Source organism: Acanthochromis polyacanthus, chromosome 12, assembly GCF_021347895.1.
Source record: "Acanthochromis polyacanthus isolate Apoly-LR-REF ecotype Palm Island chromosome 12, KAUST_Apoly_ChrSc, whole genome shotgun sequence".
NCBI lineage: Eukaryota > Metazoa > Chordata > Actinopteri > Pomacentridae > Acanthochromis > Acanthochromis polyacanthus.
The window spans coordinates 1,862,374-1,886,796 of record NC_067124.1 but is presented as its reverse complement, the minus strand read 5'-3'; the positions used below and the strand labels follow the sequence as shown (position 1 = coordinate 1,886,796).

The 24,423-nt window shown below is 41.6% G+C and overlaps 1 protein-coding gene across 49 annotated transcripts in view; it reads right to left on the bottom strand.

Moving 5' to 3' along the window:
- The window catches only part of rims2a (regulating synaptic membrane exocytosis 2a), a 153,636-nt gene that overhangs the window by 63,477 nt on the left and 65,736 nt on the right, over positions 1-24,423 (bottom strand). For 40 of the 49 annotated variants that reach the window (XM_051956843.1, XM_051956845.1, XM_051956852.1 and 37 more), the window contains 7 exons: positions 13,051-14,000; positions 5,430-5,641; positions 4,036-4,155; positions 2,396-2,495; positions 2,120-2,243; positions 1,118-1,164; positions 645-757 (listed from right to left, as the gene is read on the bottom strand). In XM_051956843.1, the coding sequence (XP_051812803.1) occupies positions 645-757; positions 1,118-1,164; positions 2,120-2,243; positions 2,396-2,495; positions 4,036-4,155; positions 5,430-5,641; positions 13,051-14,000 (1,666 nt within the window). Of the gene's footprint in view, positions 1-644; positions 758-1,117; positions 1,165-2,119; positions 2,244-2,395; positions 2,496-4,035; positions 4,156-5,429; positions 5,642-5,850; positions 5,919-13,050; positions 14,001-24,423 lie in introns of those variants that run through there. The other 9 variants (XM_022204402.2, XM_022204465.2, XM_051956850.1 and 6 more) reach the window with 2 other exon arrangements.

The following is a 24,423-nucleotide window of genomic DNA, read 5'->3' as shown; positions in this document are numbered from 1 at the left end:
TCTTGTATTGAATGTCTTGCAGGTCGTATTGGATGAATTAAACTGTTCTAGCTAGTCAGTTCTGGATTCCATGATCCATCATTTCAAGGAAATACAGAACATAAAAGGCATCTAGATGTGACAAGATTCTGCAGATTGCACAGCTGATTTTGATAACTAACTAACAGACCACACTTACATCATTAAATGTGTCAATGTGAGCCAAATAACTCTCTGGGACAGACTGGGAAAATTAAGACTCATTCTCAGTCCAACCCAGCTTTTTCACTTCATTCTGAGAAAAACATGTCCTGGAGGTGTTACCCAGATGGTAAAGCTGTTTCCCATGTGGATGCTAAATTCGAGAGTTGATTTATCTCTTGCTTTGATGAAGCCCTTTACCCATTTACCCCAGGAGGGTTTTTATACTAGATAATGGACAGTAGACAACGTAACCTGATCTAGAGTCCTGAGTTTGGTTGGTGAAAGGCCAGAAGAACAGGCTGAGTGATAGATCAGAACTAACAACGCTTTGAACACAAACTGAAGTTATAATTTGGATTGTTTAATATTATACTCACTAGTCCATTTTATTCACATTATCCATGATCTCAACTTGTTTAAAATACATCAGGTAGTCTATACATGAAGCTGAGGTCACTTACTGAGAGCTGTCCTGACAGGTACTGGGGGGCGTCCCTCAGCATGCTAGGACTCATGGGAGACGTGACGGAGATGGACGGGCGATCCATCTTCTGAGACTCAAAAGAACTCGAACCTGACAGGGAAAAGATAACACAGCTGATTATTTAGTGGTTATGTTGGGTTTTAATTTGTAGTTTTTATGACATAAAAGACTAAAACAAAAGAGGGAAATACTCATAAGAAAGAAAGAAAGAAAGAAAGAAAGAAAGAAAGAAAGAAAGAAAGAAAGAAAGAAAGAAAGAAAGAAAGAAAGAAAGAAAGAAAGAGACAGACAAGAAAAGAGACACAAGGCCACAAAATCTTGCCATCAAAATCCAGGAGCATAAATCAGCAAAAAGCAACTCTCTGACATTTTCCCCACTTGATGATTCTGGGTTGATTAATAGGAGAAACTGCCGTAATGAAATCCGCTCAAGATTTTGACCAGACTCACTTGATTCCAGTTGTGCATGTGTGCTGTCTGGTATCCTCGGAATATCTCTGGAAAAGAAAAAAAAACAAACAGTGTGAGCGTGTGAGACAGAAGAGCAGGAGGGGATGGAGTGGATCAATTTGAGCTAATGCTGAATGCACTGTGCTTTAATGACCGTAAGTACCGCATTAGTCTTCATTCACCCAGCAGCTCCCTCAGCAGCACAAAGCAGGTCAGATATAGGAATTGACAAAGCCAAGGTGCTGCTGCTTTTCCCCACAATTTCCCCTTCAAAAACAATCGGAGGAGAAAGTACAAGCGAGACAGCAGGCTTTCATTTCGCCAGGCGGCATTGTTCAGTCCCATACGCGACGACAGAGTCGAAGGGAGCAATGAACAGATGTTGAATTTAAAGAAAAGTCAGTGTCAATCCTTAACAAACACATCCTGTGAGAACACAAGCAGTGCTCTCCCTCAGATTTCCCCTTTAAAATCTATCTTAGCATAGAGTTTTAAATATAAATATATCCTGAGTCATAGAGGCTTTGACAAAAGTACCATAACTGCTTTATAGACAACTGTCAGTGGAAGTTAAGGCGTGTGATGTAGGAACAATATGATACATAATTCTCCCTCTAGTTTAGTCTTGCTCTTTAGTTTAGGAGGTGCATTTTCAGACTAACTTAATCACTTCTGAAGATATTCTGATATTTTTTAAAACCATACATTTTACTGCACAACAGTCCCATTTTTCATATATATTTTGTAAAATATTATTTAAACCTGTATCTGTTGCCTATAAAGAACTATGTTTAGCTGTTTGGCTAATGACATTCGCCGAGCTAATTATTTCTTTTACAGGGTCACGGGAACCTGAAAGCTTTCCCTGCACTTGGTACGAAGCAGGTAGACATTCTAGATCCTGGATCTGGCTTTACTTGGTACTCCTTAAAAATTACATTTAATTCTGCAAGTTCTCAGCAGGAATGAAGTAGTCTTCTGGGAACTGAGCAGTGTTCTCACCCTATAGGCCGTGAGACCACTAGCTCCACCTGCGGCTCAGGCTTGGATTCTAGTATGATATTGTAAACTTCTTTAAATGTGGCTCCTTGTAAAAGCTTCCCATTCCACTCCAGCACCTGGTCACCTGCAAAAACACCAGAGGTACTCAATGTCACATGGAATATTTTACTCTTTTATGCTGTCTTTGTTGCAACCATGTGAATAATATACAGCACTATGCACTACCAAATCTACTGCCTTACTTTTGACATAAATGTTTGTGTGTGTTTTAAATACCTGGCCTGAGGTGTCCAACAGTGTCTGCTAGACTTCCTTTCCTCACTTTAGTGATGAAAGCACAAAGTCTACCAGATTCTGTCATCTTGCCTCCCACCACCTGTAGAAGCAAAGATTGGATTGACTAGATTAGTGATGAAAATGCAGAACTATACTTGTTATCTTATTAGAACTGTGGATTTAAGGCACCATATTAACTCTTCATAGTATAGACATGAAGATGAACATTACAGCTTACACAAGAAGATTTTTTTTCCCCATAAAGCATCCTGTTGATGTCATGGCTTTACCTCTTGCCTGCAAGGTACGACTCCGCAATAAAAGCATTACAAGGAGACGGTCAATGGTAGAAGTGCATCTGTGTCTTATAAAAAACGTCCAGGGTTATGCTTTCTTCCCCAGGGACACACTCTGGTGCCTCTCTGTGGTTCTGTAACAGTGCAGGGCCGTGGGCTAGAGCTGTACTGTACAGTCCTGAGCTGCTGTACTCCACTCCGCTCAGCTTACATTGGCATCATACAAATAAAAATCCCTCCTAATGGCAGCTGAATGCCAACATACAAAGGAGCTTAGGGAAGTCTGCTAAATGAAATGGCTTTATGTAAGAGGCAGGAACTGGAGAGGGAGGCTTGCAGTGGAAAAGAGAGAGAGATGGACAGTGAGGGCGAGGCTGACAGCCTGACTGATGGACTGACTGGCTGGATTGCCGAGCTGGTTGGCTGCTGCTGAGCGGACAGAAATGCACAGAAGCACTGAGCAGACACAAACATGCCATTTCAGGAGGCTCATTCAATCAGTAATGATTTTTCCCCATCTTGCTGCTCTCGGTTCTCTCTTCTCAGGGCCCACCAGGCTTTTCTGGACTTTGGCTGCTTTGCTGTTTTGTTTTGTTTTTTATAGTGTGCACCACCTACAGATTTATGCAACAGTGACGCTAAACATCTACAACAAAAATTCAATGTAGTGACTACAGTAAAACATCAAACTGGATTAAAGGTTTAACATAAGAAGAATATAACTGTCATAGATGGAGGCTGTACTGCACTAAAAACACAGTAAAAGGACACATAGATTGTAAGCCTAGATTGTAAATATGTACTGGATTGTAATGGTATAATACAGAAAAATTGAAATAAACATTTAGGAAGGGACAACACTGACAGGTTCTGGACCGACTTGTTTCCTCACAGCAGCTGATTGCACTTCATTAAAGTAGTTCAGTATGAGTGAGTTCAGGAAATTAAAGAGCCCAATATCAAACAGCACTCATTAATATTCATCACAAATATAATCAAGTCTCTAATGAATATTAATACTGAGTAGCACGATGATGTAATCAATAATTAGAAGCCAAGGAGAAATTCAGCAAGCCAAACAAAATAAACTTCACAGCTGAAGTTATTATATGCTAGCATAAATATACATAAATATTGGAGGTGTCCCTCAGAATTCCTGGATATGATGGTGCTTTCAAATGTTAACGGTAAATTTGTGTCAGTGTACTAAACATGAATACGTTAACATGCTATTAAGGGAGCAGAATGATGGCAATTTATGAAAACAATGAAGTCTATCAGTGTGGGTGCTTGAGCAACAAACCTACAGATTCACACAGTTAGACAGAAATATCAAAAGCTCACCTTCAGACCAAGCAGAGCTCCTGAGTCTCGAGGCACACTTCCATCTTTCATGCGCTTGTTGAGCAAAATACGCCCTATTAGGCGATCCCCATCTTTGGACGGCTGCCACGTCACCGGGTGCTACAAGGTCAGAGCAACGACACACCTTTTGCTTAACAACTCATCCACTTGAATTTTATCACTTCAGAGCAAAGCAGACAACTGTTTATACTGAGAGGGGGCATGAGGGTAGTACTGTATTAATTCACTTGGGACAGAAAGTTCACACAAACTCTGCTAATGTATTACGACTGCTGTAATGTTTGGATAGCAGAATGCTGTGTTGTTTGAATTCTAAGTTGCTACCTGTGGACAAAATTAGTGATGAAAAATTTACAGTTTCAACAGCAAAATCCATCTGGACTATAGCTTTAGATACTACTTCCAGAGCTTGTGTGAACCTGCCAGTGTGAGGGTGGAGTGAGCTTCATGCAGCGCCCCATGCAGAGTAAAGCAAGCAGCCCCAACACTCCTCCTCAAACCAGCTCTTCAAACAGGAGCAGTAAGACCGGAGTCTCACTCCGGTGCTTCACTACACACAAACATACAACCACCATCAAGTGGAGCAGTGAGGGGAAAGCAGACAGCGAAAAAAGGGGACAAAAGGTAACCAATGACAGAAGAACAAATTAAGTCGACCATGAAGTGCCAGGTTAAAGACTAAAAAGGATGAAAAACAGACAGCACAGAATAAAGCCATGAGACACAGATAGGGTGAAATCACATACGCAGCAGTGGAAGGGAAAAAAGAAAAACAAATGTTTCAAATTTTTGGTGCAAAACAAATCCAATCTTCCCTGTTTTGTGTGCTTATTGGGTTTTGCTAGAGAAGTGAGTGGAAAGTTGGGCAGGGGCAGGTTCTGTCTGGACTGGGTGCTGTGGGGAAGGGCAGCAGAGTGAGAGGCCTGAGTAAAGGTGTTCCTACTGCACTAAACAACACCGCTGCAGAGCAAGAACACAACATACGGAGGAGAACGAGCATGCAACTAGGAGAGACCCACATTCCTGTGTGCCATGACAAACAGAGAGGTTGTGTATCAATGCTCTTCTGTTACAACTACTGTAAGATGTGTAGTATCTGTTTGGGGAGCAAAACAGCAAGTACAAGTAGCAAGCAAAGAGGGTGTCCCCAAAAGACTTTTTCGGCAACACCAAGCAAGGTGGAGCCAAAAGTAACTGAACAAAAAGGAACGAAATCGCAAGAGAAATCAATTTATACAACTTCAAATAAAATCCAAAAAAACCAAAACAAACATCTGACCTATTTACACTTAGTGACAGAGAGCAAACAAAGACTGGATGGGTAGGTCATAAATAATAATAATAACAAAATGCAGGCTAGATTGTCTCAGTACCTTCTCACTATGGCTATGCTCCTCGTTTAGCGTAGTGCTACTGCACGTATCAACTCCCGAGTCTTTAACCTGCGGTTCACACCATGCCAAGTCCTCTTCAAATGAGTGTCCCCCAAAGCGCACCATTTTCTTTTGCCTCTCAGATAAGGTGTGTGTCGGCTCGGACATAAATGCCTGCTCAATAGTTTTTCTTTTTCCCCTTTGACTGTCCCCTACAGGTGTGGGATAAAAACAGAAAGAAAAACAGAAAAAACAACATGCAAAGGTGTAAATAAAACAAAGGAAACATGAAATGACAAAAGACTCTGGGAGAACAGGGATGGGGGAGAGGAGAGAGACAGAGAGAGGGGGAGAGAGAAAGATGGGGTTAAGGGGCAGGAGGTAGGGAAGGAGGGTCAAGGCAGGGCTCCACATGTCTCACCAAAGACATTGGGGAAGCCTCGCTGCTATGCCATGACGCATGGTCCCACCAATGGCCATCCAAATCTCCTGTTAGGTGGGGGGGGTAAGGGCGCACATACACGAGAGAGGACAGCGAGAGGGACAAGTGAGGACACCACAAACCACAACATACAGACACACACACACACACACACTACACACACATACAGTATTAAACAAGACATCCAGACATTCATCTACACACACACTCTCACATACTGCCCAAAAGGCGATCATCATGTGCAACTCTAAGATCCCTGTGGAGAAAGAAGAATGCAGCTCAGGTCATCAGACATAAAGGATCCAAACTGATTTGACCATCAGTGCAGTGAGAGAAGGACACCAGCCTGGTGTTAAGACGAGACAGTCGTCACAGGGCAACAAGACGACTGCAGTCACGCCTTCAGTCAAGTTTCAAATTCATAAAGAAGTCCTATATGTGTTCCTCCAGCGAATACTAGGAAAACTTTTGTAAAGAACTGACAACATGCAAACTCCACACAGACAGAAACATGAATCATTCTCTTTTAATATTGTTTCCATTAGGTGTTTAAGTTAACTGGCTTTAGCACTGCATTTCAAGTCTATTTGACTAATTCCAGATTAGATTTATTGTGAAATACGATGAACTGACTTACAGTATCTCATGATTTTGCTTTGAACTAAAGCAATTGTTCCTTCATTACATAATAGCATGTCATTACTTGTTGTTCTTTAGATCCCTTTCCATTCACTGATTTAACTTCAAAAAATTATTTCTGTGCATCAAAGTCACATCTTTAGATACTGACATCTTTTTTTTTCATTACAATAAGCTGTCTTAAATTAGACTGTCTTTCATGTATCTATACAGTCCATGTTTTTGGGACAGTCATCGGTTCACTGCAGCTGCAAGGCAGAGAAGCTTAGCTTAGCACTGACTGCTTATTTCCCTAATGATTTGTCTTTCAACATACAAAAACATATTATGGGCATGTTAACAAAGTAAAGGTGATTTTCACCAAGTTTCTTTTTTGTTTGCTTGTTTTTCAACATCGTGCACAACACAAAAGTTAAGTGTTCCAAGGATCAACTTCCCTTTAAGATAAAGAAACAAGGTTGGTATGGAAAATATGATTTTAAATGTGAGACAGCAGATATCAGCCATCAAGCAAATTCTCTATTTTTCAGTTATAAAACAGATTCTAGCTGCTAAAATTAAGAAAAACTTTAATCTATAAGAGAAAAGTGCAAAGAAACAATTTCACACAACCATAAGTTTAATGAGTGTGGCTTTTGTTTTGTCCATTTTCTGCTAACTAAATGATGACAAAATAATAATCCGCCCGGCATATCACAAAATGCAAACAGTTCCTGGGAACCTAATGGTTACTATGTCATTTCATGTAACCATACTATAAGCCTATATCATACAATCACATTCAGAGTGAGATAATATGTCAAAAGTAAGGCAAATAAACATACCTCTTTCTCATCGTTTTGATTTATTTTCTGCTTCATTTTTAACGAACAACTTTCAGAAACTTTTTGAATGAACTTGTTTTCACATTTTGTCAAAACAAAGTTAGCATGCTGCTATCTTATCTTACAGTAGCTACATCTGTGGTGGTGGTGGTGGGAGGGTGGGGGGTGGGGGGGTGATCTGTAATGTGTTTAACTGGGGATTCAGATTGCAATGCCACACAAGCTTAACTGACCTCAATCTAAAGTGCACCAGGGAGAGCTTTAAAAGATGAGGCTCTGATTACAACTTCTGGACTAGTATCAGTGGACACAGCCTTGAGAAAAACAGGTGAGTGGTTACAATGGTATTACACGATGGAGGTTTCTGGGGCATTTCTTAGTTTTTAACTAGAGAGGAAGGGATGGTCAGACCTCTTAAAAGGGGAAATAATGACCTGTAACCCAGCGTCTGGTTTAACATGGGATGTTTGCATAACGGCAGCCAAAAAGAGAAGCCAAAATTATCTTATGAGACAAATATCAGCTCACTGGTGGAAAACTATGTCTGCAGAACCAACTTTGTAATTCTGCAGGATTTGCCCTGTTCTCCCATGTGGATGCACAGAGCAGTGAGATGAGTACTTTCAAGCTGATTAAGAAGCTTAAAAATCCAAGCTAATTAGAAATAGTGAAAAATATTGAATCCAAAGGTAGAGCTAAGACTCTCAGTGGAGAGCAGTTTGGAGTTGAAGAGGGCTGAAAGTTCAAAGACAGAGAAAAATTGTATTCTGGAGAATTTCTTTCATTTATCAGTGAAATACTGCTGTCTGGCTGCCAAGACACTGGTCATCGCTTTATTCAGAGAGCTTGGTCTGCAGCATACTTTGCATTTAACATCCCATTATGTCAGATGCAGTGGTATTCACTTATACTGGACAATCATTTTACAATCAACAGAAAAGAAATGAAGTAAGAATTTGAATTGCGTTTCCCTTATTCACGCAGGCACAAGTAAGGTCATATGAAAACATTGCACTTGTGCATTCCAGGGGCCTTATACATCACATTTCCCACACTTCACTTACCCTGCAAAGAGCCGCAGAACCTAATAGATCTACACATGACAGGCCTCCTTCAAGCATTATCTGGCTAAGGATTCAATCTCAGGGAAATCAGGGAACTCTGACGGAGAGGCATAAAAATAGACTGCATATGCTTCTGGATGCAGAGGAGAAGGTGTTGGGGGGGCAGGAGCATACGAGGGTAAAAAAGAACGGATGTTCAATATAGAAAAAAGACACTGCACAAAAACACTGGAAGAAGATGGCTGCGTAAAGATAGCTTCACGGTGAATAAATAAAGGCACAAATGTCACAAATAATCCTTTGTTGCATTTATCTTCCCATCTGACTGTGAGCCATGTGAACAGAACGGGGCAGGGATTGAGCCACCAAAAGCACAATTTCTTCCTTTGGATGTTTGTTTTTTCAGCAATAGAATGATTTGACTTTTTTGTATTCTAAACTACTAAAATGTAGCAAGTGGTATAATAAACTGGAATTATCCTTTGGCGATCCATACCTGGCATATAGTTAGTAGTTTTGTTTTATAAAACTGAGGCCTTCTTTGCTATATATACCTGCAGAAATTTTTTTCTGTTTTTTACAATGTACATTACTATATTGCAACAATTATCTTAGGGAATGTTGAAATAAAGGACCTTCAATAGCCTGTCGTGTTTTTGGATGTGGTTCCACAAAAACGCAATAATAATATCTGAGTTTACACTTCTAGTTTCCTTTATGTAAAGAGTTATGACTGTGCTGCAAAGTCAACTAAAGCCAATCGAACTCTTTTCTTCTCTCTCTGCTATCGCTATCCATCCGCCAGTCAAATGGAGTGCTAAAACTACTTACTGTACACAGTTGTGCACTGTGATAAAACATTATGGATGTCCCCAGACAGGCTTTGGCCTCTTTGACCCTCTAACCAACAGCTGACAGCAGTGATTACCCCCTTTGCCTTCCAGCTGCTAGTCTGTCAACAGCATAACACCAGAGTACAGTCTGGTGTGGTACATAATCTCCACTGAACAAGTCACTTGCCTAATATAACCACAATTGTCAAAATAGCATTCATTTAGGACCAGGAAAAGAAGGAAGACACACATAATGAAAATTAGCTTCTAAGGGAGTCAGAGCTTTGCATTTATGCCTGTGTGCTATCCTAGAGCTCGAGATAGACTGAATTTGGATGGTACATAGCCTATTTCAAGGTTATGTCTGTCACAGTTTCACCTCCACCTGTCCAGCCCACCCTAAATGTTTGTCAAAAAGAGTCTGAGTGGGTGCCAGCGTGGAGGCACGTACAGCCTTTCCCCCTTCTTTCCCCAAAGCTTTATTAACAGTGGCACACCACAATTGGGCACTGATCCCCAGCAAGGCACTGTGTGGTTTTTCAGGGAGCAGGAAACTCATCACAGCCATAAATTGTGAGCATCAGCAGTCTGCGCCCAGCCCTGCCGTTTCGCCCCGGCTCCGAGGCCCCACAAAGTGCTGATTCAGGTCGAAGGCAGAGCGCAGGCAGTGGCGGAGTTCACCACCAGCAGGCTCTCCATCACTTTGACGGCTCAATAAAAACCAGTGTAAACTATTAATTGGATCATTAATTATTGATGCTGTTTTTACTACAATTCAATGGGTGAGAGCAGAAAAGAGGCAGGGGTGAAACAATGTGTATGTTTAAACATAGTCACCACGCTAGGAAGGGACAGTATCATGTTAAACCCTTGGTGAAGGTGAATCTAAAAACACTAACTTATATTCCAAATTAAAAGGCCAGACTAAGGCGTAAATTTTGATGCACAAAGCTCAAGGACATTAGCATTTTAGCCTTTTCTATTTAAAAAAGAAAAGACTAAATTAATAAGAGTATCTCTCAGAGATCTAGTGCACAAACCCAGTAGACTTACTGAGGTGCAAAAACTGATCCTGAAGGCTATTAATGAGGATGTAACTTAGGTTGTCACTGCACAATGTCCACCTGTCTTCTGTAGTTAGCCAGCCATCCTCTCCTTTTCTGTGTGTTCGGCACTATTATGAGACTGCATGTCAGGGGAATCAATAAAGAGGAAAACACAGGGAGAGAACCATCGCAATAAATCAGTCTCCAGCACTCACAGACACAAGCCTGGCCCATTATAGCTGGCACACCCTCTCTTCTCTGGTCTCCTCCTTCCCTTTGGCTCCCCCTATTCTCATCCCATCAAAACCTCCTCGTTCCTCAGAGACCCCCACAGATGTACGGCCACATCTGACTGATTTGAACCTTTGTAGCTGTTTCATTTTAGAATCTATATCTGAGTGTAAATAGTAACTTATATTCCAAATCTGGGGTCTTGAGTTTGAATTCCCTCTTTCTGATACATAGTAATTAAACCTATTTTTACAACAAGGAACTCTGCTTTAAAATCATATTTCAGTGGAATTTTCTGCAACATTTATTACACTCTCTCCATGCACCAAATCATAGAAGCTGTAATTATAAATAATAACAAAACTCTAAAACAGTAAAATTGTCAACTATAACCAAAATAAATAACATCAATAATAACTAAATAAAGGACAAATGTAGGTAGGTCCACATAATCAGTTGTCTGAGCAGGTTCTGTTCCTAGCAGGGAAAGCTATATTTATTCAGGTCAACAGTTCAACTCTTTCCTTTGTTTTTCTTCCCTCTCCTACACAGGCTGACCTGTGGAGGAGGCAGACAGACGCAGACAGAAACAACAAAAACTCTGACCCTCAAAACAGCCTACGTCTTTCCCTTTTTTTGTTCCATGGCTACCTGTAAACCTGTAAACTCCCACATCAATAATGTAGTGCTGGTGCTGGGCTACTTCTCTTTCTGTGGAGAACAGTTACATAACCAAACAGACCAACTGAATTCCTCTGCTCCCCTCTACATTAAACATTTCTAGCATGTGGCAGGCGCTTGACAAAAGCAAATTGTGCTACTGTACGTTCCTCTTTTCTATCGTTTTTCCCTCTGTTTATCTAGAAGCAACTGACTCCTCCTTCTCCCTCCTTATTTTTTGGTTTGGCGCGATTAACATTTTTAAGGTAAAGGCCTCCGTAATTACAGGTTTGACACCAAAATCAATTTGCAATTACAACAACTGTCAACCAGGTGGAGCAGTCAGGAAGCTAACAGGCTAAACAACTGCTTTGGATGTTGATTCTATGCAAACAGGTATCTCATTGCGTCGCTGTGACTATTTGCTTGCCCATATGTGTTTGTACACTTTGGCAAGTAAAGAGACATACACACCATGGAGGCCAGACAGAAGTGATACCAAGCACACTGCTACTGCTAGGTACACTATAATAAAAAAGAATCCACGTTATTATATTAATATTTAAACAGTTTGGTTACTGACAGTTAGTGACATTAAACTGGCTGAACAAATTTGAAAAATCAACAGTAGAACATGCAGTAAAACATGCACTAAAAGTGATATTCTATATGTGGGTCTGAGCAGAGCATGATCAGTTTTTCTTGTTTCCAAAGTGGATTGAATCTTGATCCTACTGCCACTTTGTATGGATGGAATAAAATCACAACTATCAGGGGAGGTACAGTATGCTGCAGGAACACATATAGTCACTAAACCTTCATTGACTTTTATGTAGCAGTGATGACATAAAGCTACTCAACAAATTCAGCTGTTATTCACTCAGTTCACCTTGTTTTACCAGATACCCACACACCAGCCCTCTCCCCGTTTCCCTCAGTACGTCTGTTATGTAACGCTGTCCATTAGAACAGACCGATCGTGTGAAACAGCTGTGGCTGGACCTGGCAAAGTGTGCCACAACACAGCAGCAAAACGAGAAAGCCTTGAGAGCAGTAGAGCTATATTCATTTAAAATTACACACACACAAAAACACCCATCCACACTGAAACATATCCGGCCGGCTCATGAGTGCACAAGCCTCCTCCTCAAAGGCACCAGCGCTGCTAGAGTAGATTCATTAATAACAAACAGAAAACGCTGCAGTGCTTTGCACAAACATAAGGCTCATCATTTTCAGTTTATAAAGATTTTCACTTAAAGCGCTGGGATTTTATAAAAGCAGAAGACTACTATGCATGCACATGCAAAGGCTGCTGAATTTTCAGCAAGAGGAATCGCAGTTTACAGTAAAGACAGTCATTTTGAGTGATAAAAATGAGCTTCTGATCATGAACCAGTGTCATTTTATGGTTGTTATTTTATGGATTTTTTTCTAGTACTAAATTTTTTAGATTGTTAGCTTTTTTAAGAAGAAATATTAAACTAAATAAAGAGTGATAAAAATGTTTTAAACCAAAAATAATGAGCCTAACACATAAAAATACACATACGAACATACAGACACACACACACACAGCACACATAGACTGGAGACTGGGGATTCTGAAGGTTATACAGCATCTGAGTCAACAACTGCATCAACAATCAATATCAACAAAAGACAGCAACAATAATTAAATTATAATTGAATGAAATCTCTTTTTAAACAAAAATATTATGTCAGTAACACTACAGAAGGATGGCTTTACATGACTTTTGACTGCACAGAAAAAGCATCTGAGAAGTTTGCCTTTGTATAATATAGAGTAATGCTGAATTACTCAGAGAAAGTAGCAGAAAGAGAATAGACAGAGTGAGCCTGGTGGAGTGGTGGCACGTACCTTTTTCACTGACTGACTCACTCTCTATCTCCACGTCCTCACAGCTCGTGTACTCCGGTGTGGTGGCCAGCTCCTCCTCTGAGCTGCTCAATGACACCTGCCGCATCTTCCCTCCCTTTTTGGTTTTGTGGGGTTTCGGGGGTGGTGGACGCACAGACTCCGACTGGTCTGAGCTAAGAGAGTCATTCCTCAACATGTTCTCCATCTTCTCTCTCTTGGCCTTGCGGACTGCTGAACTGGGGTCCAAGTGGTGCTGCTGCCTCCTCATGGGATCCCCACCTACACCCAGGTCTCCTCTTCGCAGGTCCCCTGACCGATCACCCAGCACAGGGCTGCGGTGTGGCGTCGGAGGGCTGTGGTTGGATGTTCTGTGGCCTCCGAGGCCAGGTCCCATGGGCCCTGGAGAGGAGCGGTCAACAGAGTAGGAGCGCTGTCCCACCATAGGCGGCCGGCGCTCGGTGAGATGCTGGCGGGACAGCCGGATGGGGCCGGGGTCATCCTGCTCAGTGTAGGCCAGCGAGACGTCACTATGGCGACGCTCGTGCCTCAGCCGGCCCACCTCAGCGTGCATCCTCATCTGCTCCTCATAGGGCTGCGGCTTAACAGGATAGCGTGCCAGGTTGGGGTCACTGCGATAGCGCGTCTGGAACTCCTCCTGGCGCTGCCGTTGGAGGTCATACTCACTGGGCGGTCCATCTAGCTCCTGGTCGAGTGGGTATTCCTGGGAGTGCCAACGTCCGGGGCCCCGCCGGTCCCGGTATCCCATCCGCATTGCATCAACATCTGGGTACATGTGTGGGCCCCGCGGAGCCCGCCGAGGGTCCCCATCCCCATAGTCAGACGGTGATCTGGGCATGCCGCCGTCCGTCGGGGCATACTGTGAGTGGTCACCCCCCTCCCTTTGGTCGTATTTTTGGTTTGGATCCCTGGATGCAGATGGGCTTCGTTTCCTGCAGATCAAAGAGAACAGAACAAAAGAGTAGAATTTATTGGCTGGTCCACTTTGAACAGGATGCTCTGTGATTCTTTAAATGTAAAATATATTTTTTCTCAAGATTTATTTCTGAATCTGATAAAGAAAATCCAGAGTTGAAAAGAACTGATGTTTATTCAAATATAGGCAAGCCTACAATGGAAAAGTAAAGTATCAACCAGATAACAATCGGTGTGTGTTTTTTTTGACATGTCTCTGTGCTGTTCTGCTGAGGCTGAAACCTTCAGTCTGTAACCTAGCTTCATTCTGCTTGGCCCTGCACTGCACAGGTCTCAGTCCTGTCAAATCCTGATGAAAGCCTGCACTGTCAGACACACACATACGCAGAAAGAGAGAGAAAAATGGGACTAAACAGCAGGATGCAGCACCACTCCCTGCTCTCACTGCAACTACAAGAGACTCTGAATGCTCTATAACATAGCTGACTGATGCTCTCCTTCCACCACAGTCTGCATGCAACCACGTTTTACTGTTACATTTTACAGCTATATTTCAGCTATATTTCTGAGGATGAAGTAACTTCTTGTGCTGGCCCAGTTAAACAGTATGATATGTAATTCAGCTAGATTTATAACCCGATCTTCCGAATAATAAAAAAAAAACAGGTTTTCACACTAAAAAAACCAAACACCCAGTACAGTACAATGACCATCGATGAATGTGGCTATACAATGACAATTTATACAGATCTATCAAAAGTTTATTTCTTCTTGCAGAAACATCAAATGACAGAAGATTAAAGATTGAAATACACAAATAGTGACGGCATACACTTAAATCATTGAATCCACACTTCACTTTTATCTTCTGTATCAAACATTTTCTAAAACAATCCTTCCTGATTTTAAATAAATAGAAGTGAAATAAACAAAAAGAAGAAAAAGAAGTGAAATGCTGGAAATAATGTGAAAATAGTTAAAATGGTTATTTTCAAGCATGGTTACAGTCAGCACCCTCATATTTCCAAATTAGTTGTCAATCATTTTATCATTGTCTGGTTGCCAGAAAGGAAACCAACTAGGAAGGGGATAAAAGGCCTGAAGGAGGCTAACTGTACATTAATGCATTTATTCTTTTGTTCAGAATCAATTATTCATAAGCCACTTTTCTCCTACATTTCTCCCACTTTTCCTTCAAAGTAATAATGACATTTTGGTGAGGAAAAAGCTCTGTGAAGCATCCCCTTAATTTTGTACATGACAACTTTCCATAAATTTCTACGGGTTCCATAAATCACTTCTGCCAGCCTTGCTTACTGGCCAAGGTGAGGACTCCTCATGCGTGATTGGCTGATTCACTGAGGAGGACAGAGGAGGTTTGGCCTCTGCCTACTGGATCACAGACCATTCAGGCTAGACTGAGCATAATGGATGTGCAGCACAATAGATATAAGCACTATAGTGAGGCACATGTGGGCAAAGATGCTTTTTGTGTTCTCTCTGTTGAGTTTCTATGTTGAACACTGAATAATCTCACTTAAGTGAAGTGCCAGCTCTAGGGAGAGACAGAATGATGAATGAGCACTGTGTACAGTTCATGAACTGCTGTACAGCGAAAATATGGGCTGTTAGAGAGGGGCAGAAGTTGAGCAATAGTGCAGCACAAAATGTGCTTTCCAGCAATGCCAGTACATAAAGGCAAGTTTTATTTAATATAGAAGGTACTGAATAACAAAGCAAAAAACAGAGCTAAAAGGTGTATGAATATCACATATGCTGGATTCAACAGATGGATACAAACATGACTCCAGATGAGTACTAGTGTTGTTCCCTGAATGCTGGACATGGAGGCAACAGTTTGCAAAATAAACAACTTTATAAGGTGATAATGTCAATATTGTATTTACAGTTTGCTTTGCTGCTCTTAAGTGGTCAAACTGGTTAATTAATGCTTCTTTAAATATTATTAATTCACCAGTATTTTTCATATTAAAGCTGACAGTAATAAATAACCTGCAATGCAAAAGCCTTGCTTGTACTATTGATAGTTACAACTCACACCAAAGTGCAGCACTATGCAGTATTTGGCCAATTACCAATCTGTCTACTAGTATGCTAATGTTGACCTGTTTTTATTAGATATATATAGGTAGCATCCAGCAATGAAGTGACTGTTGCTATAACTTTCTTTCTATGTTAACTTTCTGTCTTTCAGGTATCAAGAGCTGTTAGTGCATTAAAATAATATAATAGTATGCGTGTGTTTCAAATAAAAACAATCCTGTCATTGTAAATATGTTATTAGGAATGTTTTACTAAAACAAATGAAGGACCAAAAGTGCTCCTGGGTAGACAAAACAGCTGAGTCTAAGAAAATGCCACCATTTACTATCTCAGATTTATCAACAGCAAATCTGAGATAAACGAAGTGACAGCATTAGCCCCAGACCATTCAACTGATGAGTGATCTCTCACAAGTGAAAGCAACACACTGTAGCAATCACACCAGCATAGACGAAGAGGAAATGCAACAAGACTCTAATGGATGTGCACTTTAACGAACACACCCTTATTTGTAGGAAAGACTAGAGAAAGACAAAAGGCCATTCTGAGTCTCTGCGATGCAGCTAAAAACACACAAGTGACTCCTCCTTTCTGTTTCACATCAAAACAAAAGCCTCCTACCACCTGAGCATCCAAACGCACTAGTGATTCAGACGACGCTTGAGAAAAACACATGAGGGTTGTTGCATTATTCATGAAATGCTCCTGGACACTAACTGAGCGGCGCTTCATTCACAAATTCAAAGTGAAGCGGCAGCAGAAATTGTATGCTGGAGTAGGGGACAGGCGAGAGAGAGGGAGTGTGTGGGAGTGTGGGGGAGTGTGTGACGTGCACGAGGACTGTGTCTCTATAGTGATTTGATGATCAGGGATGTGTGTGTTCTGTGTGTGCATGTGTTCATTTGTGCATGCCTGAGTCTCTTTGTGGATGTGTGTGTGTGTGTGTGTGCGTGCGTGCGTGCGTGCGTGCGTGCGTGCGTGCGCGCGCGTGCGTGCATGCGTGCATGCATGCGTGCGTGTCTTTAATGTGGGCTGCACTGGCCGCTTAAGAAACGCTTCACTTTGTGCTCTCAGGATGTCCTCAGGGCTTCGGGCTAATGTCCTCTCTGAGATGTTGTCTTGAAATGCTACACCCAGAACACACATGCACATAGCTGATGCCGTAGCAACTACAACAGATATTAACAAACTGCCCTTTGACAAGCTCTAAGTCATTCTGACACAAGTATCACATTTCCTTGCTCCCATTTAGCCTTGTATGCTCTTCCTGTCCAAACACAGAAATGTCTGTTGCAGGTAGCAAGCAAGCTAACATCCCTGCTCCACTCTATCAGCATCTGTATCATGATGCTAATGCTTTCTGTGCAGAACCTGCCTTCAATATATACAATAGAGCAGTGGCGCAGCACTAAATTTTGGACTGTGCAATATTCCCCCAATACTCCAGCTGCCGCTGCTACTGTGATAGCCTCTCTGCATATACCTCTGAGCTCTCCACAGCTCTGCCATGACACACTCTGCTGATCTTGGATTTGCATTCTGTTCTCAAGTGACACATACAGAGATAAAGAAATGAGAAACAAAATGTGAAAAGGGAAAGGAAGTGCCATCAACGGTGAACGTGAACTAGAGGGAGCAAAAAATACAGAAAATGCCAGTTATCTGTGTCCTGCAGCCAAAGGCGCAGCTGGTGTGCATGGTGCATTCAGCATCATATTTGTCAGGCTCAAGCATGAAGAGGCAGGATGGGACACCATGGGATTATGATGCTTGTGACACTGCACAGGAGCATGGCTGCTGCAATGATTGAGTCACAAATCACACGGCAACATGCTCCCTCCATCACATTCCCTGATATTGCAAGATTTGTGCGTGATGTCACCGCAGACATCGTCGCAGCACAGGCAGCGTGGGGTGCAGCAGATCAACGAGCAGTGAATCAACCTAACAGGCCAACAATAGAGAGGCATGTACACTGTCTGCATGGTACATTATGGGAATATAGGCCAGGGCTTCAATGCATTCCTGCTGTGGGAATAACAGCAGCCCTTGACCGTGATGATGTCCAATTCCAAGCTAACTATAGATATCCTCTGCTGTAACACTTTATCGAACAGTTACAGACAAGGACGGAGGTGACAATAAGATACAATTCAGGGAAGGTGATAGTGACTCTGCTATATGGCTGACATCTGTAGATTTTTACCTAAATATTAAAGGAAAGTAGAGTGAAACTAATGACAAGGATGTCCTTCTGGGTCGAATGATTTTAGACATTGCTAAGATGTCGTGTTAACATGGCTTGTGCCGACAGCTCAGCCTTATATACCTCCAGTGCTTCAGAGGTAATTCCAGTTATAATCATCTTTTTTCAAGTACACTGTCCTTATCAAAAGCAGCATAATGTATCAAATCCACGGCTCACAAAAATCATGGGATTACACTATGGCCCAGAAAGATTAAAAAGTGTGACCCAAAAAGATTAGAAATGACCTGACATGCTCGCTATGATAAAACCTTTACATGATGTTATTTTCCGCAACACAACACACATACACACACACAAAAACAATGGGTGAAATTCCCAGATACGCTGTCGTGTAATGAGAAGTGGGTCTGTCTGTGGCGAAGCTGCCCCACTCTGCCTCATCAGATGTGTTCCTGCTCTGACCTACTGATGGGATGTGATCAGAAACATCCACAGCCACAGCCCAGTTCCCTGGCTGTAAATGAACTAGATTGTCTAACTGTGTCAGTGTCTCGGTCTGTGTGTGTACATGTGAACATCTACTATATTCAGTATCCCTATACTGTGTATCATGATGTGATATCATGATACATGATCTTGATATCATGTACTGATATCAAGTGGAAAGTCCTAAAAAAAATCTGCAACACACAGACTAGAGATCAGCCTTTAAACTTTATCACCCTTTATCACACACATAAACAAAAACACAGCTTATGTTTGGCTGGCGAAAATGATAATTATTTGCTCAATAGTAGTATCCTGATTATTTGTTATATTATGCATCCATCACAGGTTAAAAAAATTGTTTAATTGCATTTCAGCATAACTCAGAACTGCCTTGAATTCACATTCCTTGCAGTGAACTGCATGCAATGATAGTGCCACACACTGTAGACAAAACCATCACAAGTGCAGGTTGCTTGCTTTGCTTTGTTATAAGGAAGCTTACAGAAGATAATCACTGCATGTTCGAAAAGTCTATAGATTTAATGCTCCGCAGCAGACTTAACGTCAAGCATTATGACTGAGCTTAATTAAGTTTAGTGATTATATGATTCATTTTGCGTCCTTGTCTCATTCTGTCTGCTTTTCCTTTTCATCTCGTCTCACAGCTACTGTAATGGCAAAAATATAAGATGAAGTGGGCTCATAAGCAAACCAAATAAACAAACCAAAAAAAATTAAAAAAAAATAATCTGGGTTATTGATGATTTCTGCAGTGAATTAGACAATGTGGTCCCACATCCATTTGCTATGTTTATATTCCATTTAAAACCAAACAAACGCCACAAGAGCAAAGATCAATAATTCTGTGTCTGTGAGGAAGCTTTCAGTGAGTGATGAACCTTTCACAGATGTTGCTGGTTTCATGCTTTCAGCTGCATGTGTAGGCACCTAGATGCATCTACCGTACACAGTAGTGACACACACTAACTCATTATCTCACCACCACATCCTCAATCAGCACTTCACAGATATTAGCTTAAGCTTTAACCTCTTTGTGATGCTGTAATGCAAAAATAAAACTGCTGCTTTCTGCTGCTGCTGTGACAATTATGCCCCAAAGACAGTTAATGCACTGCAAAAACCAACAAAAAAGCACTTTTACAGCAACAATGCAGCGTACTGTACCTGCAAGCTGCATGCCGCTAATTCGGTTTTTTTGATGTCTTACAAACATATTATGAATGGAATGTAGATTACACTTCATCTGACAAAATAGATTTGCAATTTAAAAATTAAAAAAAATGTTCACAGCAATTAAATATATTGCACGACTGTCAAACAGACAATTTAAAAACACAGAATTTTCACACACGCTTCATCCAAACTGCATATATCAGTCTAAATCCTGAGATATAAACAGCCTTACTGAAAGTGACTGTCGAATCCTGGGATGTAGCTCAGTTCAAATCTCTGCTTGGCTGCTCCACGCAAAGAGATTCTGTGCACAATCCGTTCACAAAAGCCGCCCAGTCCGATCCAGACTACCTCATACCAGCGCTGGCTCACAGCCTATGACCAGCCCCTTGTTGTTTTTCAAATCCTGTCTCCTCCAGCACCAAAAACCACCCTCGTTTTATTTCTAAAGGGTTATTGGTGATCTGCACGCAGCAGCAGATTCAGCTCTGCAGCAGTGCTCTTCGTACTGAGTGTGTGACACCAGCTCTGTCCGCTCTGCTTCTGCTGCTGCTGGAGAAACATGTTAAATAAGAAAGCCAAAAGCAATCAAGGTGAAAATGCAACGCTGCCCTCATGGGGGTGGTGCCACCTCTATTTCCCGTATAATGTAAAGAAGTCAAATGAGAACAAATGAGTGGCGTCGTGCTGCAGAGCGCTCCTCTTAGAAGGAATCTGGGCCACTAATGACAACAATACCACCTGGAACAGTCTCGATTGGAAAGAGAAAACCAAAAAGAAAGAAGGAGTAAAATGAGAAGCAAGCTGAATGTGCATGTCTCAACTGAGAGGGATCAGAGAAGAGACAAGAAGAGAAAAAACACCTCTAATGGTCCATTTAGAGATGCAGTGTCACTCTCCCCTCCAAGACTGACTCAGCCAGCCTCTGTGAATATGGGATGCCCCTCGGTGCAAATGAAATGCATCCCATCCCCCTGTTGCCCAGTACAGTCAAATCAGTTGAAATTCCTGTGGCAATCAGACAGTTTAGCTGAAATGTCTAATATCCAAATGAGAGAGTCAGTAATTCCTGCTCTATTTCCGACGGTCCGCTGCATCCAAAGCAACGCTGCCACACTGCTGGATGGGAATAGATGGCACACTTTATGACCCTGCTGCAAAGGCTTCTGGGTGCCTGAAAGCAAGCCGACTTTTGGGTTTAACACCATCATCATGTGATCTCTACAACTGAAGGTCGAGCAGCAACCCTGTCCAACCCATCGGCCGCTCAGTCCTCTGCCGGAAAGGATTACATTCCTTGGTTGATTACTAGCTGACATCTATCACCAATGGCAAACAGATGAGGGGGTTTCACCTAATCTCATTCAGCCGTAGATCTTATGACACTTAAACTGAACAAGTCACATGGTTTATGCTTTTTTTTTATCCGTGGAGTGGATTTTCAGACATCAAATAAAACACAGAGAGAAAGAGATAAAGAGAGAGAGAGAGAGAGAGAGAGAGAAACAGAGAGCGACAGGGAGAGAGAAACACAGAGTGAGATTTCTAAGTTAAGTCCACTCTGTACATGTGTGTGGATGTGGATTTGGGTGTTTTAAAGTCACTCTTCCTGCCTCATTCTCTGTACAGCACTTTTCTCATCTATCTCCATGTATCTCCATTCCTGTTCTCCCGTCCTTCAGTCCCTCCTCACCTCCGCCCTGCCATGAGCTGGGCCCTGAGTTGGACTAAAGATATGCCACAATGTGCTGTTTGTGATGGCGGTGCTGACAGCTGACTGACGGGAGCATGGAATCAGGGAGGGCAGGTGCAAGATGGGTTGTTGACACAGCGTTTCCCAGGACAGGTTGAGAGGGAGGCAGGAAGTGGTGTTTTATTACTACGGAGTCAAGAAGGAAGGTAGGCTGCTGGGCTCACAGTTTCTTTCTGCGTCCGACTGACAGGGAGATGACTTCAGTGAAGGATTCTGAATGGCACTGATGAAGTTTGAATGTTTGTCAAGATGCGATATGCACTGCTTATTTACAGCAGCATCTCCCATAAATGCTATATTCTATTGTACAGGCTTCATTGCAACAATATATTTTTCTTCCATATTCCTTGCTATGACTGTTTTTAAATAACAAACAACAAAGAAAAAAACGCAAGAGTCTATATGTATTTTTACCAGGTTTTCCAAAAAGTGAAAAACTCAAACAGTTGCTGTTCTGTACTGAAATAAATTTCCCGTGGTGCTTTTTAGAAGTGCTCCCACCCACTACACCCACACCTGCTAAGGTTTTGTTGTGCATTTTAACTCCTGCACATTAAGAGACACTGTTCAGGTGTATGCACTTCTACTGCTACTCTCCTGCACTGTAAGCCACCACTTTTGTTGTGTTGTCTAGTTTTGTTTAATTGCTGTAATTATGATAAGTCATCAGATAATTATAGTAAATTGTCCTAATTAATATGGCAGTGCATCTTGGATGTTGCAGTTCTACTGTCCCTGATTGCATTAAAGGCATTATGGAGGATTTTTTTTTGTTTAATTTGTCTGATTCATATAAAATGAATATACTGACCTTTAGTGGACTTGTATGTATGGTCTGTAAAAGAATAATAAAAAATAAAAAAAACTGTGGACATGGCAGGACCTGAAAAATATCAACCAATCAACACGCTCGGACCGAGGCGTTTGGTTTGCTCCCTTTCCTGTCAATCAAAAATCTTCCGGCTCAGGCCTAGTTACGTAGATTACGTACGCCTTGGACTTACGTGTTTTCTGTATGTGTTGCTTTGGTATAGCTTCGTAGTTAGCTGGAGACTTGTTTTGCTCATCTTTTTTTACATAATGGCAGATAAAGATCCAGGGGGACCCAGCCGTAAAAGAAAGGCATTTTTTAAGGTCAGAGAAAATAAAAGACGACTGGATCGCGAGAATGCAAAAACAAAAGTGATTATTGGCGAGTCATTTGGGCGATGGCGTCAGCTCAAGCGACAAATGGACCTAAAGACAGATGCCTTGGTTGCTAAATTCCTTCTGGACAGGTAAAATGTATTATTGTATTATACTGCGGCTGTAGGCAACTTCACGAGTCCTACGCAAGTTTCCGGAGGGGGGGCGTTTCTTCGTAAATGTTAAGAGGGGGGAGGTTAGAGGGGGGTGAGGGAGAGGTTGTATGTGCGCATGCGCATGTGCATGGGCATGCTACGTTCAAAGTCGTAGGAAATTAAATCTCCTCTAATGCCTTTAATAGCTGGCTGCTTAATGCATCTTCTGCAGATCTGGTAGCCATACAATTTCTTTAAAAGAGCGCAAATACACCTAAAACACTTCATAGCAGGAAGATTTTAAAAAAAAGGTGTAAATTAATCTGTGTCTCCAAGATGTAGCTGGTAATTTTATTCCTCATAGTCCATCCTTATGTGTGGTAGTTTACAGATTTCTGTTGCTAACCATACAAACCATTGCCCCAGATTAAGCACCCACTTAAAAAAGCAAAAACTGATTATGATCAGATTAGTAATCGGCAAATGAAGAGTCATACATGTAAGTATGTGATACACGGTACAGATGGCAAATGTAAATCATACCTTGACACTTTTTATATTTTAATAACTTAATTGATTTTTTTAAAAATGTACTAAAACTTAAGACAGTCACTCAAACACCAAACCAGTGTGTCTAATGTGGGGCTTAACATATTAACCATTAAAGGTTACAGATTTGAGGAAACATAATAAATCAGGATTATGTAACAGAATCTCTCTAAGCAAAAAATAATTTAGAAAAAAAGTATAGACTTTTGCAGCTGGAAGTGTTATCTTTGAAATCACATTTTTGACCTGTTTCTTGATTGTTACAATAAACTGATAGATTGCAAAATGTTCTGTTTTGAATGAAAGTAAATAAGTGATAAGCCCTGCACATACGCACACAGCCTGATGCCTGATAGCACCGTTTCATTCACAGTAGCAGATGGCAGCTTCCCCTCACTTTGTCTCCCTGTTCTGTGGAAAGTTTTGTGTGAAGTGAATGGACAGAGAAGTTAAGCAGTCCCACATCTGACAGTGTCTGCAGATCGGTGGGTGTGTTCACTAATTGGCTGCAACAACACAGACTCCATCCTCCTGTCTGTACGCAGACCAAGCAGTGCCACGTGTGTTCATGCTATGTTTATACTCGGTACGGTTAATATATCTTCCGCACTGTACCGCCTGTAAGGTCTCCTTTTTAAGAAGAGGCAGAGCTAGCACTCTATGTAGGCCAAGCCCCAGCAGAATATGCCATTAAGATTAGCTACAAGTCAGGACTGTTACACTGCTGCTTGCTTCTCCTCTCCCTACAGAGAGAGGTTAGCAGAGCAGAGCATGTGTGCATTTTTTATCATACTGCCAAGAAGAGCGAAAAAGAGGCACATCACATCTGGAATTTAATAAAGCAACCACCTAGAAATATCCCAACGGTTTGTTGAGACAAATCTGGAGCAGTGCAGGAGTAG